The 14,333-nt window shown below is 29.6% G+C and overlaps 1 protein-coding gene and 3 long non-coding RNA genes across 5 annotated transcripts; all 4 read left to right on the forward strand.

Moving 5' to 3' along the window:
- The first annotated feature begins 358 nt into the window (after positions 1-358).
- On the forward strand, positions 359-14,162 carry LOC111609253 (U3 small nucleolar RNA-associated protein 25-like). The gene is made up of 18 exons (XM_023336560.1): positions 359-389; positions 1,175-1,219; positions 1,335-1,379; positions 1,658-1,702; positions 1,839-1,880; positions 2,005-2,049; positions 2,161-2,202; positions 2,328-2,372; positions 2,509-2,550; positions 2,675-2,719; positions 3,168-3,209; positions 3,336-3,380; positions 11,389-11,436; positions 12,408-12,455; positions 12,547-12,727; positions 12,814-12,915; positions 13,410-13,484; positions 13,563-14,162. Exons 3-18 carry the CDS (start codon positions 1,345-1,347, stop codon positions 13,758-13,760), a joined length of 1,080 nt encoding a protein of 359 aa, XP_023192328.1. The 5' UTR covers positions 359-389; positions 1,175-1,219; positions 1,335-1,344; the 3' UTR covers positions 13,761-14,162.
- On the forward strand, positions 4,969-6,126 carry LOC111609255. The gene is made up of 6 exons (XR_002753012.1): positions 4,969-5,006; positions 5,130-5,174; positions 5,290-5,334; positions 5,794-5,835; positions 5,962-6,006; positions 6,108-6,126. It is a non-coding gene; the product is annotated as an uncharacterized LOC111609255 (long non-coding RNA).
- On the forward strand, positions 6,912-8,068 carry LOC111609256. Of its 2 annotated transcripts, none has more exons than XR_002753014.1 (4): positions 6,912-6,951; positions 7,076-7,111; positions 7,227-7,271; positions 7,385-7,419. It is a non-coding gene; the product is annotated as an uncharacterized LOC111609256 (long non-coding RNA). The 2 variants fall into 2 exon arrangements; XR_002753013.1 differs by lacking the exons at positions 7,076-7,111; positions 7,227-7,271; positions 7,385-7,419 and adding exons at positions 7,732-7,773; positions 7,900-7,944; positions 8,046-8,068 and having other exon boundaries at positions 6,917-6,951.
- LOC111609254 lies at positions 8,596-9,377 on the forward strand. Its single transcript, XR_002753011.1, has 4 exons — positions 8,596-8,908; positions 9,045-9,086; positions 9,213-9,257; positions 9,359-9,377. It is a non-coding gene; the product is annotated as an uncharacterized LOC111609254 (long non-coding RNA).
- Positions 14,163-14,333: the final 171 nt, after the last annotated feature.

Below are 14,333 nucleotides of genomic sequence, written 5' to 3' on the forward strand. Positions count from 1 at the left end.
TGTTTTTAATAATTTTATATATTTTTAACAGTATAACTGACATGAAGGAAGAAACCAACAAACAGCAAAGCGATCAGTAAGAAATATTCATATTTTGAAAATGTTTCTTCTGTTGATTCATTACCTGCTTTATAACAACAATAAACAAATTGAACCAATATCATTTTTACTCTGTAGAAGTCTTTCAAGCAAAAATGGAGAAAATAAACCTAAAAGCGGGTAATTATTTGACCGATATTAGGAAATATTTTTGATTGAATAATTTCAAAACCGTAAAATCAGATAAACAGTTTGGAGAGTTTTAGAAAAATCTGCTAGAAATTAATGTAACATGTTGTGAACAGGCCTGCTGAGACAGAGGAAGCAGAAAAAGAACATCAGGAAGAGAAGTATGTATTTTTATAAATATGATTTGATGGAATGTGAAAGACCAAATCCAAGAATTACTTTCTCAGGACATTTTCTTTGGTAAATGTATTTTCTTCAATAAGACTCAGTTTTAAACAAAGTATTTTTAATCCACAGACATGTTCAGGAAGACAAGAGTAAAGAAGAAACTGAAAGCAGGTCAATTATATAAACTGTCTGAAACTAGATTCACTTTATACAGAGAAAAAGTTTATTAAAGTTTAAGCCAAATATGGACATTAGGAAAGAATCCATGTTTTTAATAATTTTATATATTTTTAACAGTATAACTGACATGAAGGAAGAAACCAACAAACAGCAAAGTGATCAGTAAGAAATATTCATATTTTGAAAATGTTTCCTCTGTTGATTCATTACCTGCTTTATAATAATAATGAACAATTTGAACCAATATCATTTTTACTCTGTAGAAGTCTTTCAAGCAAAAATGGAGAAAATACAGCAAATAGCGGATAATTATTTGATCGATATTAGGAAATATTTTTGATTGAATAATTTCAAAACCGTAAAATCAGATAAACAGTTTGGAGAGTTTTAGAAAAATCTGCTAGAAATTAATGTAACATGTTGTGAACAGGCCTGCTGAGACAGAGGAAGCAGAAAAAGAACATCAGGAAGAGAAGTATGTATTTTTATAAATATGATTTCATAAGACATGATAAATTTTAATATCTAATTGTTCAATTAAAGTTTTGTTCTGTTGATGATTTGGGATTTTCTTAGTATCATTTCTTTTGATCCACAGTAATCATCATGAACAAAACAGTGACAATAATCCAATTCAAAGCAGGTATGAAATCTTTTAAATAACGTGGAAAATGATTATATTTCCTTGGTAAGATTAAAACTTTTGAGGATGTTGATAAATTTTAAGAATAAAGCTAATTAATAAATATCTGTAACAGTTCTGAAGACATGAAGGAAGAAACCAACAAACAGCAAAGCGATCAGTAAGAAATATTCATATTTTGATGGAACATGTCTCAATGTTTCCTCTGTTGATTCTTTGTTGTTTATAACAACAATAAACAAATTGAACCAATATCATTTTTACTCGGTAGAAGTCTTTCAACCAAAAATGGAGAAAATACAGCTAATAGCGGGTAATTATTTGACCGATATTAGGAAATATTTTTGATTGAATAATTTCAAAACCGTAAAATCAGATAAACAGTTTGGAGAGTTTTAGAAAAATCTGCTAGAAATTAATGTAACATGTTGTAAACAGGCCTGCTGAGACAGAGGAAGCAGAAAAAGAACATCAGGAAGAGAAGTATGTATTTTTATAAATATGATTTGATGGAATGTGAAAGACCCAATCCAAGAATTACTTTCTCAGGACTTTTTCTTTGATACATGTATTTTCTTCAATAAGACTCAGTTTTAAACAAAGTATTTTTAATCCACAGACATGTTCAGGAAGACAAGAGTAAAGAAGAAACTGAAAGCAGGTCAATTATATAAACTGTCTGAAACTAGATTCACTTTATACAGAAAAAGTTTATTAAAGTTTAAGCCAAATATGGACATTAGGAAAGAATCCATGTTTTTAATAATTTTATATATTTTTAACAGTAAAGCTGACATGAAGGAAGAAACCAACAAACAGCAAAGCGATCAGTAAGAAATATTCATATTTTGATGGAACATGTCTCAATGTTTCCTCTGTTGATTCTCTGTTGTTTATAACAACAATAAACAATTTGAACCAATATCATTTTTACTCTGTAGAAGTCTTTCAACCAAAAATGGAGAAAATAAACCTAAAAGCGGGTAATTATTTGACCGATATTAGGAAATATTTTTGATTGAATAATTTCAAAAGTGTAAAATCAGATAAACAGTTTGGAGAGTTTTAGAAAAATCTGCTAGAAATTAATGTAACATGTTGTGAACAGGCCTGCTGAGACAGAGGAAGCAGAAAATGAACATCAGGAAGAGAAGTATGTATTTTTATAAATATGATTTGATGGAATGTGAAAGACCCAATCCAAGAATTACTTTCTCAGGACTTTTTCTTTGATAAATGTATTTTCTTCAATAAGACTCAGTTTTAAACAAAGTATTTTTAATCCACAGACATGTTCAGGAAGACAAGAGTAAAGAAGAAACTGAAAGCAGGTCAATTATATAAACTGTCTGAAACTAGATTCTCTTTATACAGAAAAAGTTTAGTAAAGTTTAAGCCAAATATGGACATTAGGAAAGAATCCATGTTTTTAATAATTTTATATATTTTTAACAGTAAAGCTGACATGAAGGAAGAAACCAACAAACAGCAAAGCGATCAGTAAGAAATATTCATATTTTGAAAATGTTTCCTCTGTTGATTCATTACCTGCTTTATAATAATAATAAACAATTTGAACCAATATCATTTTTACTCTGCAGAAGTCTTTCAACCAAAAATGGAGAAAATAAACCTAAAAGCGGGTAATTATTTGACCAATATTAGGAAATATTTTTGATTGAATAATTTAAAAAAGTAAAATCAGATAAACAGTTTGTAGAGTTTGAGAAAAATCTGCTAGAAATTAATGTAACATGTTGTGAACAGGCCTGCTGAGACAGAGGAAGCAGAAAAAGAACATCAGGAAGAGAAGTATGTATTTTTATAAATATGATTTGATGGAATGTGAAAGACCCAATCCAAGAATTACTTTCTCAGGACATTTTCTTTGGTAAATGTATTTTCTTCAATAAGACTCAGTTTTAAACAAAGTATTTTTAATCCACAGACATGTTCAGGAAGACAAGAGTAAAGAAGAAACTGAAAGCAGGTCAATTATATAAACTGTCTGAAACTAGATTTACTTTATACAGAGAAAAAGTTCATTAAAGTTTAAGCCAAATATGGACATTAGGAAAGAATCCATGTTTTTAATAATTTTATATATTTTTAACAGTATAACTGACATGAAGGAAGAAACCAACAAACAGCAAAGTGATCAGTAAGAAATATTCATATTTTGAAAATGTTTCCTCTGTTGATTCATTACCTGCTTTATAATAATAATGAACAATTTGAACCAATATCATTTTTACTCTGTAGAAGTCTTTCAAGCAAAAATGGAGAAAATACAGCAAATAGCGGATAATTATTTGATCGATATTAGGAAATATTTTTGATTGAATAATTTCAAAACCGTAAAATCAGATAAACAGTTTGGAGAGTTTTAGAAAAATCTGCTAGAAATTAATGTAACATGTTGTGAACAGGCCTGCTGAGACAGAGGAAGCAGAAAAAGAACATCAGGAAGAGAAGTATGTATTTTTATAAATATGATTTCATAAGACATGATAAATTTTAATATCTAATTGTTCAATTAAAGTTTTGTTCTGTTGATGATTTGGGATTTTCTTAGTATCATTTCTTTTGATCCACAGTAATCATCATGAACAAAACAGTGACAATAATCCAATTCAAAGCAGGTATGAAATCTTTTAAATAACGTGGAAAATGATTATATTTCCTTGGTAAGATTAAAACTTTTGAGGATGTTGATAAATTTTAAGAATAAAGCTAATTAATAAATATCTGTAACAGTTCTGAAGACATGAAGGAAGAAACCAACAAACAGCAAAGCGATCAGTAAGAAATATTCATATTTTGATGGAACATGTCTCAATGTTTCTTCTGTTGACTTATTACCTGCTTTATAACAATAATAAACAAATTGAACCAATATCATTTTTACTCTGTAGAAGTCTTTCAACCAAAAATGGAGAAAATAAACCTGAAAGCGGGTAATTATTTGACCAATATTAGGAAATATTTTTGATTGAATAATTTAAAAAAGTAAAATCAGATAAACAGTTTATAGAGTTTGAGAAAAATCTGCTAGAAATTAATGTAACATGTTGTGAACAGGCCTGCTGAGACAGAGGAAGCAGAAAATAAACATCAGGAAGAGAAGTATGTATTTTTATAAATATGATTTGATGGAATGTGAAAGACCCAAATCCAAGAATTACTTTCTCAGGACTTTTTCTTTGATAAATGTATTTTCTTCAATAAGACTCAGTTTTAAACAAAGTATTTTAAATCCACAGACATGTTCAGGAAGACAAGAGTAAAGAAGAAACTGAAAGCAGGTCAATTATATAAACTGTCTGAGACTAGATTTACTTTATACAGAAAAAGTTTATTAAAGTTTAAGCCAAATAAGGACATTAGGAAAGAATCCATGTTTTTAATAATTTTATATATTTTTAACAGTATAACTGACATGAAGGAAGAAACCAACAAACAGCAAAGCGATCAGTAAGAAATATTCATATTTTGAAAATGTTTCCTCTGTTGATTCATTACCTGCTTTATAACAACAATAAACAAATTGAACCAATATCATTTTTACTCTGCAGAAGTCTTTCAACCAAAAATGGAGAAAATAAACCTAAAAGCGGGTAATTATTTGACCGATATTAGGAAATATTTTTGATTGAATAATTTCAAAACCGTAAAATCAGATAAACAGTTTGGAGAGTTTTAGAAAAATCTGCTAGAAATTAATGTAACATGTTGTGAACAGGCCTGCTGAGACAGAGGAAGCAGAAAAAGAACATCAGGAAGAGAAGTATGTATTTTTATAAATATGATTTCATAAGACATGATAAATTTTAATATCTAATTGTTCAATTAAAGTTTTGTTCTGTTGATGATTTGGGATTTTCTTAGTATCATTTCTTTTGATCCACAGTAATCATCATGACCAAAACAGTGACAATAATCCAATTCAAAGCAGGTATGAAATCTTTTAAATAATGTGGAAAATGATTATATTTCCTTGGTAAGATTAAAACCTTTGAGGATGTTGATAAATTTTAAGAATGAAGCTAATTAATAAATATCTTTAACAGTTCTGAAGACATCAAGGAAGAAACCAACAAACAGCAAAGCGATCAGTAAGAAATATTCATATTTTGATGGAACATGTCTCAATGTTTCCTCTGTTGATTCTCTGTTGTTTAAAATAACAATAAACAATTTGAACCAATATCATTTTTACTCTGTAGAAGTCTTTCAACCAAAAATGGAGAAAATAAACCTAAAAGCGGGTAATTATTTGACCGATATTAGGAAATATGTTTGATTGAATAATTTCAAAAGTGTAAAATCAGATAAACAGTTTATAGAGTTTTAGAATATTTGGCTAGAAATTAATGTAACATGTTGTGAACAGGCCTGCTGAGACAGAGGAAGCAGAAAATAAACATCAGGAAGAGAAGTATGTATTTTTATAAATATGATTTGATGGAATGTGAAAGACCCAATCCAAGAATTACTTTCTCAGGACTTTTTCTTTGGTAAATGTATTTTCTTCAATAAGACTCAGTTTTAAACAAAGTATTTTTAATCCACAGACATGTTCAGGAAGACAAGAGTAAAGAAGAAACTGAAAGCAGGTCAATTATATAAACTGTCTGAAACTAGATTTACTTTATACAGAGAAAAAGTTTATTAAAGTTTAAGCCACATATGGACATTAGGAAAGAATCCATGTTTTTAATAATTTTATATATTTTTAACAGTAAAGCTGACATGAAGGAAGAAACCAACAAACAGCAAAGCGATCAGTAAGAAATATTCATATTTTGAAAATGTTTCCTCTGTTGATTCATTACCTGCTTTATAATAATAATAAACAAATTGAACCAATATCATTTTTACTCTGTAGAAGTCTTTCAACCAACAATGGAGAAAATAAACCTGAAAGCAAGTAAGCATTTGACCAATTTTCAGAAATATTTTAGATTGAATGAATAATATCCCATAAACAATTTAAAAAATTTGAGAAAAATCTGCTAGAAATTAATGTAACATGTTGTGAACAGGCCTGCTGAGACAGAGGAAGCAGAAAAAGAACATCAGGAAGAGAAGTATGTATTTTTATAAATATGATTTCATAAGACATGATAAATTTTAATATCTAATTGTTCAATTAAAGTTTTGCTCTGTTTATGATTTGGGAATTTCTTAGTATCATTTCTTTTGATCCACAGTAATCATCATGACCAAAAGACTGATAAGCAAAGAAGGTATAAAATCTTTTTGAAAATTTTGAAAATTATTATATTTCATTTGCAAAACTAAAACCTTTGAGGATGTTGATCAATTTTAGAAAAATAACTAATTCATAAAAATCTTCAACAGTTCTGAAGACATGAAGGAAGAAACCAACAAACAGCAAAGCGATCAGTAAGAAATATTCATATTTTGATGGAACATGTCTCAATGTTTCCTCTGTTGATTCATTGTTGTTTATAACAACAATAAACAATTTGAACCAATATCATTTTAATCCTGCAGAAGTCTTTCAACCAAAAATGGAGAAAATAAACCTAAAAGCGGGTAATTATTTGACCGATATTAGGAAATATTTTTGATTGAATAATTTCAAAAGTGTAAAATCAGATAAACAGTTTGGAGAGTTTTAGAATATTTGGCTAGAAATTAATGTAACATGTTGTGAACAGGCCTGCTGAGACAGAGGAAGCAGAAAAAGAACATCAGGAAGAGAAGTATGTATTTTTATAAATATGATTTCATAAGACATGATAAAAATTTAATATCTAATTGTTCAATTAAAGTTTTGCTCTGTTTATGATTTGGGAATTTCTTAGTATCATTTCTTTTGATCCACAGTAATCATCATGAACAAAAGACTGATAAGCAAAGAAGGTATAAAATATTTTTGAAAATTTTGAAAATTATTATATTTCATTAGCAAAACTAAAACCTTTGAGGACGTTGATCAATTTTAGAAAAATAACTAATTAATAAATATCTTTAACAGTGTTGAAGACATGAAGGAAGAAACCAACAAACAGCAAAGCGATCAGTAAGAAATATTCATATTTTGATGGAACATGTCTCAATGTTTCTTCTGTTGATTTATTACCTGCTTTATAACAACAATAAACAAATTGAACCAATATCATTTTTACTCTGTAGAAGTCTTTCAACCAAAAATGGAGAAAATAAACCTGAAAGCGGGTAATTATTTGACCAATATTAGGAAATATTTTTGATTGAATAATTTAAAAAAGTAAAATCAGATAAACAGTTTGTAGAGTTTGAGAAAAATCTGCTAGAAATTAATGTAACATTTTGTAAACAGGCCTGCTGAGACAGAGGAAGCAGAAAAAGAACATCAGGAAGAGAAGTATGTATTTTTATAAATATGATTTGATGGAATGTGAAAGACCCAATCCAAGAATTACTTTCTCAGGAGTTTTTCTTTGATAAATGTATTTTCTTCAATAAGACTCAGTTTTAAACAAAGTATTTTTAATCCACAGACATGTTCAGGAAGACAAGAGTAAAGAAGAAACTGAAAGCAGGTCAATTATATAAACTGTCTGAAACTAGATTTACTTTATACAGAGAAAAAGTTTATTAAAGTTTAAGCCAAATATGGACATTAGGAAAGAATCCATGTTTTTAATAATTTTATATATTTTTAACAGTATAACTGACATGAAGGAAGAAACCAACAAACAGCAATGCGATCAGTAAGAAATATTCATATTTTGAAAATGTTTCCTCTGTTGATTCATTACCTGCTTTATAATAATAATGAACAATTTGAACCAATATCATTTTTACTCTGCAGAAGTCTTTCAAGCAAAAATGGAGAAAATAAACCTAAAAGCGGGTAATTATTTGACCGATATTAGGAAATATTTTTGATTGAATAATTTCAAAACCGTAAAATCAGATAAACAGTTTGGAGAGTTTTAGAAAAATCTGCTAGAAATTAATGTAACATGTTGTGAACAGGCCTGCTGAGACAGAGGAAGCAGAAAAAGAACATCAGGAAGAGAAGTATGTATTTTTATAAATATGATTTCATAAGACATGATAAATTTTAATATCTAATTGTTCAATTAAAGTTTTGTTCTGTTGATGATTTGGGATTTTCTTAGTATCATTTCTTTTGATCCACAGTAATCATCATGACCAAAACAGTGACAATAATCCAATTCAAAGCAGGTATGAAATCTTTTAAATAATGTGGAAAATGATTATATTTCCTTGGTAAGATTAAAACCTTTGAGGATGTTGATAAATTTTAAGAATGAAGCTAATTAATAAATATCTTCAACAGTTCTGAAGACATCAAGGAAGAAACCAACAAACAGCAAAGCGATCAGTAAGAAATATTCATATTTTGATGGAACATGTCTCAATGTTTCCTCTGTTGATTCTCTGTTGTTTAAAATAATAATAAACAATTTGAACCAATATCATTTTTACTCTGTAGAAGTCTTTCAACCAAAAATGGAGAAAATAAACCTAAAAGCGGGTAATTATTTGACCGATATTAGGAAATATGTTTGATTGAATAATTTCAAAAGTGTAAAATCAGATAAACAGTTTGGAGAGTTTTAGAATATTTGGCTAGAAATTAATGTAACATGTTGTGAACAGGCCTGCTGAGACAGAGGAAGCAGAAAATAAACATCAGGAAGAGAAGTATGTATTTTTATAAATATGATTTGATGGAATGTGAAAGACCCAATCCAAGAATTACTTTCTCAGGACTTTTTCTTTGGTAAATTTATTTTCTTCAATAAGACTCAGTTTTAAACAAAGTATTTTTAATCCACAGACATGTTCAGGAAGACAAGAGTAAAGAAGAAACTGAAAGCAGGTCAATTATATAAACTGTCTGAAACTAGATTTACTTTATACAGAGAAAAAGTTTATTAAAGTTTAAGCCAAATATGGACATTAGGAAAGAATCCATGTTTTTAATAATTTTATATATTTTTAACAGTAAAGCTGACATGAAGGAAGAAACCAACAAACAGCAAAGCGATCAGTAAGAAATATTCATATTTTGAAAATGTTTCCTCTGTTGATTCATTACCTGCTTTATAATAATAATAAACAAATTGAACCAATATCATTTTTACTCTGTAGAAGTCTTTCAACCAACAATGGAGAAAATAAACCTGAAAGCAAGTAAGCATTTGACCAATTTTCAGAAATATTTTAGATTGAATGAATAATATCCCATAAACAATTTAAAAAATTTGAGAAAAATCTGCTAGAAATTAATGTAACATTTTGTGAACAGGCCTGCTGAGACAGAGGAAGCAGAAAAAGAACATCAGGAAGAGAAGTATGTATTTTTATAAATATGATTTCATAAGACATGATAAATTTTAATATCTAATTGTTCAATTAAAGTTTTGCTCTGTTTATGATTTGGGAATTTCTTATATTTCATTTGCAAAACTAAAACCTTTGAGGATGTTGATCAATTTTAGAAAAATAACTAATTCATAAAAATCTTCAACAGTTCTGAAGACATGAAGGAAGAAACCAACAAACAGCAAAGCGATCAGTAAGAAATATTCATATTTTGATGGAACATGTCTCAATGTTTCCTCTGTTGATTCATTGTTGTTTATAACAACAATAAACAATTTGAACCAATATCATTTTAATCCTGCAGAAGTCTTTCAACCAAAAATGGAGAAAATAAACCTAAAAGCGGGTAATTATTTGACCGATATTAGGAAATATTTTTGATTGAATAATTTCAAAAGTGTAAAATCAGATAAACAGTTTGGAGAGTTTTAGAATATTTGGCTAGAAATTAATGTAACATGTTGTGAACAGGCCTGCTGAGACAGAGGAAGCAGAAAATAAACATCAGGAAGAGAAGTATGTATTTTTATAAATATGATTTCATAAGACATGACAAAAAATTTAATATCTAATTGTTCAATTAAAGTTTTGTTCTGTTGATGATTTGGGAATTTCTTAGTATCATTTCTTTTGATCCACAGTAATCATCATGACCAAAACAGTGACAATAATCCAATTCAAAGCAGGTATGAAATATTTTAAGTAACGTGGAAAATGATTATATTTCCTTGGTAAGATTAAAACTTCTGAGGATGTTGATAAATTTTAGAAGAAAAAAAACTAAATAATTAATATTTTCAACAGTGCTGAAGACATGAAGGAAAAAACCAACAAACAGCAAAGTGATCAGTAAGAAATATTCATATTTTGATTTAACATGTCTCACTAATGAGACATGTTAAATGTCATGTCTCTGTTGATTCATTACCTGCTTTATAACAGATATAAAGCAGGTAATTAGCTCTTTTATTGCTGCTATAACTTATTTGAACCAACATCATTTTTATCTCCAGAAGTCTTTTAAAACAAATCGAGGAAATACAACTGAAAGCAGATAAATATTTGACTCGTTTTAAGAAATCATTTAGATTGAATGAATAATTTCTAAAACTGAAAGTTAAAACAATAATATAAGTGTTAACACCAAGAAAGCCAGTTGATTAAAAAGGTGACTAGTATCTATGTACATTTGCTTCAGTAACTTTCTGAACAAAAATCTAATTTCTACATAGCTTTTCTGCACCATGCTTATCCTTACTCTGTTATTTCTAACAAATATTCATTTTATGTTTATTTTTTTCAAAAACTTTCTTTTGAAAGAACAGTGATTTCAAAATACCAGATTTTGCAGTAACTTTAAAGCATATCTAACCTCCTTCTGAAAGCAGAACCCAGTTTTAGACTAAATAATGCTGAAGTAGAAGAATTGCACAAAAACGCAACAATTCACAGAAACATAAAGATAGAGCCCTAAATAGTTTATTTAGACAATTTATGAGCAAAAAAAGAAAAAACAAAAACAGTTGATCTGCATGTGGGTTTACTTTAAGTTTTCTATGTATGATTATGTATTGTGTTTTTATAAATTCAATTAGTTGTCAAAAAGGTAAAGCAGAATAATTTAAATACTAATAAAAATATATGTAAGAAATGTGAGTCCTACTTGAATAGAATGGCTATTCTAACTTTACCAGCAAAAATGCTGCATTGACTGTTCACTGATAATATTCACAATGTTTATTTTCTAAATGTATTTCTCGACTCTTCTGTAAACAAAGTTTTTGTCTTTAACCCAGTCTGACACAGATGGAATCATATTACAAAGAAGAACTTAAAAAGAAAGAGTGAGTATTGTGCATTATTTAATATATCAAAAAAATCCACCAAAGACATTATTACCGTATTTTTCGCACTATAAGCCGCTACTTCTTTCTCACGCTTTGAACCAGGCGGCTTATAGCCCGGTGCGGCTTTCTGTGGATTTTTCTTCAACCACCAGGGGGCTCTTTAGCAGGAAGTGAATCATTGGAAGTCAAAATTGGAAATCAAAGAAGAAAGTGCTAATATTCATTTAGAACAAGCACAGGCTAGCAGCACAGGCTGCATCGTACTCATACGATGCAGCTTTTACATTGAGGGCTATCGATCTGGCAGTACAGGAGGGAAATCGATGCAAAGTATCAGCCACAACTCTTCCTTTAATGCTTTTTCAGTAGTTTCAGGAGTGTAATTCTGGGAATATTTAACCATTGTTCGAGTGGCACATTTGGGGACATCAATGCTGCATGAGTCGTTCATCTCAGAATCTCTGCTCTAATTCAACACAGTTTGGAAGAGATCTAACTGCTCTTCCAGTTAGATCTCTTCATGCATGTCTTTATGAAGATATGCAATTATGTCGGAAGATGAAGGAGCAAAATCCAAACTGTTTCCACAGAGTTGTGCAGAATCTCCAAATTGTATGGGTTTATTTATCTGGTTGCAAAACAAATATATAAACCCACACATAAAAGTAATAAAACAGAATGGATATATTATCTGACAGACATTGTACATGCACACAAATATTTATTTATTTGAAGAAAAAAAATCTAATGTTAAATAGAGAATAAGACATGTAGTTAATATTATTTGGCATTTGTTTTTCATGATCAGGTTGGGTTAGATGAGGTTGAACATTTTTCAACAATTCGCTGCTTAGTTATCTACGTAAAACCATTTCAACTTCTTTCCATAAGAAATATTGACATTCAAAAATGTACACAAAGTTTGGAAAGCAGTAATTTTTTAGTTCTTTAATTTGTATTTTCTGCAGTTCTACTATTAAAAAGATAAGGAAGGAATTGAAATCACTGAAAGACAGGTACAGTACATGGAAACCATTCACAAAGAATTGTCTCATTAAATCCAGGGAGGAAATGGTTTTTAGTAAACTGCATATTTTCTTTGGACAGACTGGCACAAGACATGGCTGTTTCAATAAAGACAGGAGACACTGAGAGCATGAATGACCCAGTCAGTAAAACCAGACTGACTGAAATGTATGACAGTCTAAAGCTGGAGAAGTGGACTGGAATCAAAGACCTTCTGAAATCCAATAAAACCAGTCCAGAGTTTACAAGGATTTTGGTTCAGGTAAACTGAGATTGTTGTTTTTGCTTGGATACCTTTTGATTCAACTTTGGTTTTTACTTGTATAACACTCCAACACACTGTTGCAGAAAACCTTTAAAGAAGCAGCAGAAGAAATGATAAGAAAAAAGCAGCAAATAGAGGAGACTTTTGGATCAACTCAGTCCAGCGGTGGACAGGGAAATCAAAAGGTATTCAACCTTAGGACCGTTTTCTCCACCATATCAGTTCTGATTGGTTCATTTTATTCATATCATGCTAATTTACATCAAATGTGATCTTTAGCCAACATGCTGCTGCCTCCTGTACAGGGGCCTTCAGGGACAAACAGGTTCGCTTCATATCAAGGGGTCTAAAATTTAATCCAGTACAAGTGCAATTTCAATTAATCCAGTTCTTTATTAAATAATTAATTTATATTATTAGATTCAGCAAAAAATAAAAACTGTTTTGAAAAGAAGAATCCATGTTACAACAAGGTCATGTTTGAAATTAATTACAAAAATGTAATTGGTTAAAATTCAAGAAACTGGAGACAATCAGAAAATAAGTGTATTAAGGTGGTTTTCATTGAAAGTGTCACATTGAACAGAGATCAGATCAGATAAAAAGAATTTAGAAAATAAAATTATTTTTATAATGAAGTAATGCAATATGCCTTACCTTCCTGGTTCATATGTTCCAGGTTGAAGGATACAGAAAGCTGGCAGTCCACAATCTGCAGTTGGCTCTGTACCACAGCAACAAAGATCTTCTGAAGGTAAATCAGGACAAAAAAAGAGAAAGAGTTTGATTTAAAAGGCCTAAAATGTAAATTTAACAAGTTTCTCCTTGACAGAGTCCCTTTCCTAAGTATGAAGGTGAAAAAGCTGAAGATGTGATGGTGAATCTGAGACGTCTGACCTCGGAGTGCTACTGGCTGGGCTGTTTGATCGCTTTAAACAATCCGCCTCTTCAGCCAGACTGGGAGACTCAGCATTATATGAAAAACTCCTGGGACATTTTCCCTCAAAGACTCAAAGATTGTGATAAATAGAAAAAAGGACATCATGCATGCATGTCTTTCATACAGTTTTAGTTTCCTGAATGGACAAATTAGGCTTTATAGAAAAAAATGATAAATATTGATCAAATGTTATTCATTTGAAATAAAATGCATGTAATGTAAATTCTTATTCTTATAGGTTTTTTGTGCTTTCATGTTCTTTCTTGTTCTATCAAATACAATTGGTGTAGGTGTTGGTAATAAAATAAAAGTATATGTTGTGTGAGTGAAAGAATTTACTATAGAATTACAATTAATTTCTGTCTGATGGTGACAGATCAAGTCTAGCCAAATGAAATGTCTTCAGTCTCTTGATCTTGCTACCTTTCTGTCTAAACTCATCCTAATATTAAATAAAATTGTGACTTTTTCTAAAGTAAGTACATACTTAAGGATCAGTCATCTTAAAACTGTCCTGTTGTTTTTCTCATTAAAGAAATAGCATGATTATTATAAAGTTCATGTTTTTCCCTTCCACCTTTTGTTCAAAAATAAATGCAATCAGACAACTTAGTGTTTACAAACATAGCGATGTGTGGTCTTCCCATCCAGGTGATAGAAGGC

Source organism: Xiphophorus maculatus, chromosome 7, assembly GCF_002775205.1.
Source record: "Xiphophorus maculatus strain JP 163 A chromosome 7, X_maculatus-5.0-male, whole genome shotgun sequence".
NCBI lineage: Eukaryota > Metazoa > Chordata > Actinopteri > Cyprinodontiformes > Poeciliidae > Xiphophorus > Xiphophorus maculatus.

Bases quoted from the DNA above. Each gene is read 5' to 3' on its own strand.
- LOC111609253 (XM_023336560.1), top strand. From the start codon at position 1,345: ATGAAGGAAGAAACCAACAAACAGCAAAGCGATCA. The intron at 2,373-2,508 runs GTATGTATTTTT...TTTAATCCACAG, and splicing joins AATGAACATCAGGAAGAGAA to ACATGTTCAGGAAGACAAGA. The intron at 13,485-13,562 runs GTAAATCAGGAC...TCTCCTTGACAG, and splicing joins GCAACAAAGATCTTCTGAAG to AGTCCCTTTCCTAAGTATGA.